General features: G+C 29.6%; 1 protein-coding gene across 1 annotated transcript; it reads left to right on the forward strand.

Moving 5' to 3' along the window:
* Positions 1 to 225: 225 nt before the first annotated feature.
* On the forward strand, positions 226 to 2422 carry LOC130962085 (uncharacterized). The gene is made up of 3 exons (XM_057888180.1): positions 226 to 802; positions 1147 to 1597; positions 1898 to 2422. Exons 1-3 carry the CDS (start codon positions 417 to 419, stop codon positions 2351 to 2353), a joined length of 1293 nt encoding a protein of 430 aa, XP_057744163.1. The 5' UTR covers positions 226 to 416; the 3' UTR covers positions 2354 to 2422.
* Positions 2423 to 2634: the final 212 nt, after the last annotated feature.

The raw sequence follows: 2634 nt of genomic DNA on the forward strand, positions 1-2634 counted from the left end.
ATCATCACATGCACCCTATGGAAGAAAAGAAGCCTTATATAAATAAACAACCAATATGATTATCTATATATATATATTTCAAAATGATAATAGATTAATCTAGAAAGGAATCAGATTCCAAAGGTTACAAAGAAAGGTTATTGATGATGGTTCCTTAGAAGGCCTCTTGGATTGCTCAAAAAGCTACACACAACAATGTTCCTACAAAGAAAGGAAAACTATATAAAAATTAAACCAAATTAATGTGCAACTTTTTTTTAGTATTATTATTTTAATACCCTTTGATAGTAGCATAAGAAGGATCAAAATCAAGGTTAATTCAACTATTTGCTAAGTCTTGTTTCCAATCATAGGGAAAAAAAAAAATCTAACCCAAGAACTACTAAATCTCCTACATCATTTGTTCATAGATTTTTATGGAAAACACAACATTGAAAGCAGAGAATCTTAAACCTGTTCTTCTCAAAGCTGGTGTTCCTTTAGCTGTGTCCATGGCTGGTGTCATCTATGCATGGATCATGGCAAAGAAAATTAACAACAAAGCCGGAATCACGGAATTCGAAGAAGATTCCGGTCATGGAACCATGCATGAGGAATGTTCTCATAGCTTTTCTTCTATGGAAGATGATGAAGAAGAAGAAAAACAACATGGCATCACAATTGGTAGCCATATTAGTGTTCCTTCTGAGAAATTGGTGATCCATGAAAATCATTGTTTTGAACAAGATATTATTAGTGGTTTAAGAAGCAGGATTGAAGGTTTGCAAATGAGAGAATTGGCACTGAGTTTGCAATTTGATAGGTATTTTACAATCCAAAAATACTTTTTTTTTTTTAACTTGTAACTAATTTTTAAATTTGTCCAAATCATAATATTATTTATGTAATATATTGTACTCTATTCTCAATTTATACTTTTATAAGATGATCATATCAATGTATTTTTTTAGATGAAAATTCAGTTGCAGTCGACTTCACGTGAAGTTGTTAGCCAAGAGTCGTTAGATGAAAATTTAGTTAAATCAGTCAAATCATCTAACGGCTCTCAGTTATCAACTTCACGTGAAGTCAACTGCACCTGAATTTCTACCATTTTTTTAATTATTTAACATTGATATTTGTATTTGTATTATATTGTTGTCACAGGTATTGTGACATGAAAGAGCAAGAATCTTTGTTGGTAGAAATCAAGAACTTGTTATGGTTAGAGAGCGCGCGAGTCGAATTCTTAGACAAGGAGATCTCATTTCTGGAGGCAGAAAATACAAAATTGGAGAATTTTATGAATCAATACCTCAAAATTCTTGAGCAAATTGAGAAATGGAAATCAGAGAACAAAATACTTGAAAAAAAGGTTGAAAAGTTGAAGAAAAGATCAAATGCGCAACGACGACTAATTAAGGAGCAAAGTGTGAGGATAAGAGCAGAGGAAACAGAGATTCTGAGGAGCCATGAGGCATTACAAAGAAGTGTTTGTGTGATGAATAAGTTGGAGGATGAGATGAGAGAGATGCAAAGGGTTTTGGATGAGTTGCAATTTGAGAAGAATGAACTTCTAAAGAAGCTTCATTCACAAGAAAAAGCATATGCAACTAAGGTACATATATAAGTTGAAATGTTGAATATAAAATTGAATTCACTTAAAATAATTAATATTAATTAATTTTTTATTGTAATTTTTTTTAACTTCATATTTTAGAAAATTGGATTTTAGAATTTAAAATTTAAGATAAAAAATACTTTAAAAATAAAAAAATTAACTGAAAAAATTAACTTCCTAATTAGACTCATGAGTTAATAGCAAAGTCTAAGGTATTAGATTCAAATTTTATTGTCATTGATGTTAGAAAATAATTTTTTTTTAAAATAAGTACAAGGTTATTATTGTTATTTGCAGATTAAAGAAGGATTTGTAAGCAAGGAAGATTACAACAAGATTCTCAATGAATTGGAGCAAATCAAGAAGGAACGTGCAGCTGAAATTGAAGAACTTAATCAATTGCGTTTGTCTAATAATTCTTGCTTAAACCATGAAGAAGAACAAGAACAAGAACATGATCATTATAAGGTGCTAGAATTTGAAGAAAATAGTGCAATCATGCATTATGAATCAGACCATGAATTGCATCATTCTTTTATGGAACATTGTAACAATAATATCCCTTCTTGCTTTGGTTCAACACAAAGTGATAATCATCATCATCATGATCATGGTTTCTCAAGAAGGAAAAGATTGATAAGAAGGCTTAGAAGGTGGGTGGAAGGAAGTGATGAAAAGGTTGTTAGAGTGAAACCTGTGAATTCTGATCCTCATCATGTTCCTAATTCAAGGAACTCTTGCTCCTCAATCTAGTTTTAAATATTATTGTATCAAATTCTCTTGTGTTTTCATTTATAGTTTCACATTTGGATTATTGTATTTTTTTTATGACAAACAAATCATTTGTGTTTTATATTATATCTTATAAGAAAAGTATAGGTAGATAATAAAAATACTAAATAATATGAACAATATATATGTCGAATTTTCAATTTAATAGGTTTATAGATGATTATATTTCATAGTAGAGGAGAAAATGAGTTGCTTCATTATATCATTAATAACTATGAATTACAGAAACTTTGCTAAATTGT

The sequence above is a fragment of the Arachis stenosperma genome, chromosome 2, assembly GCF_014773155.1.
Source record: "Arachis stenosperma cultivar V10309 chromosome 2, arast.V10309.gnm1.PFL2, whole genome shotgun sequence".
NCBI classification, from domain to species: Eukaryota; Viridiplantae; Streptophyta; class Magnoliopsida; order Fabales; family Fabaceae; genus Arachis; species Arachis stenosperma.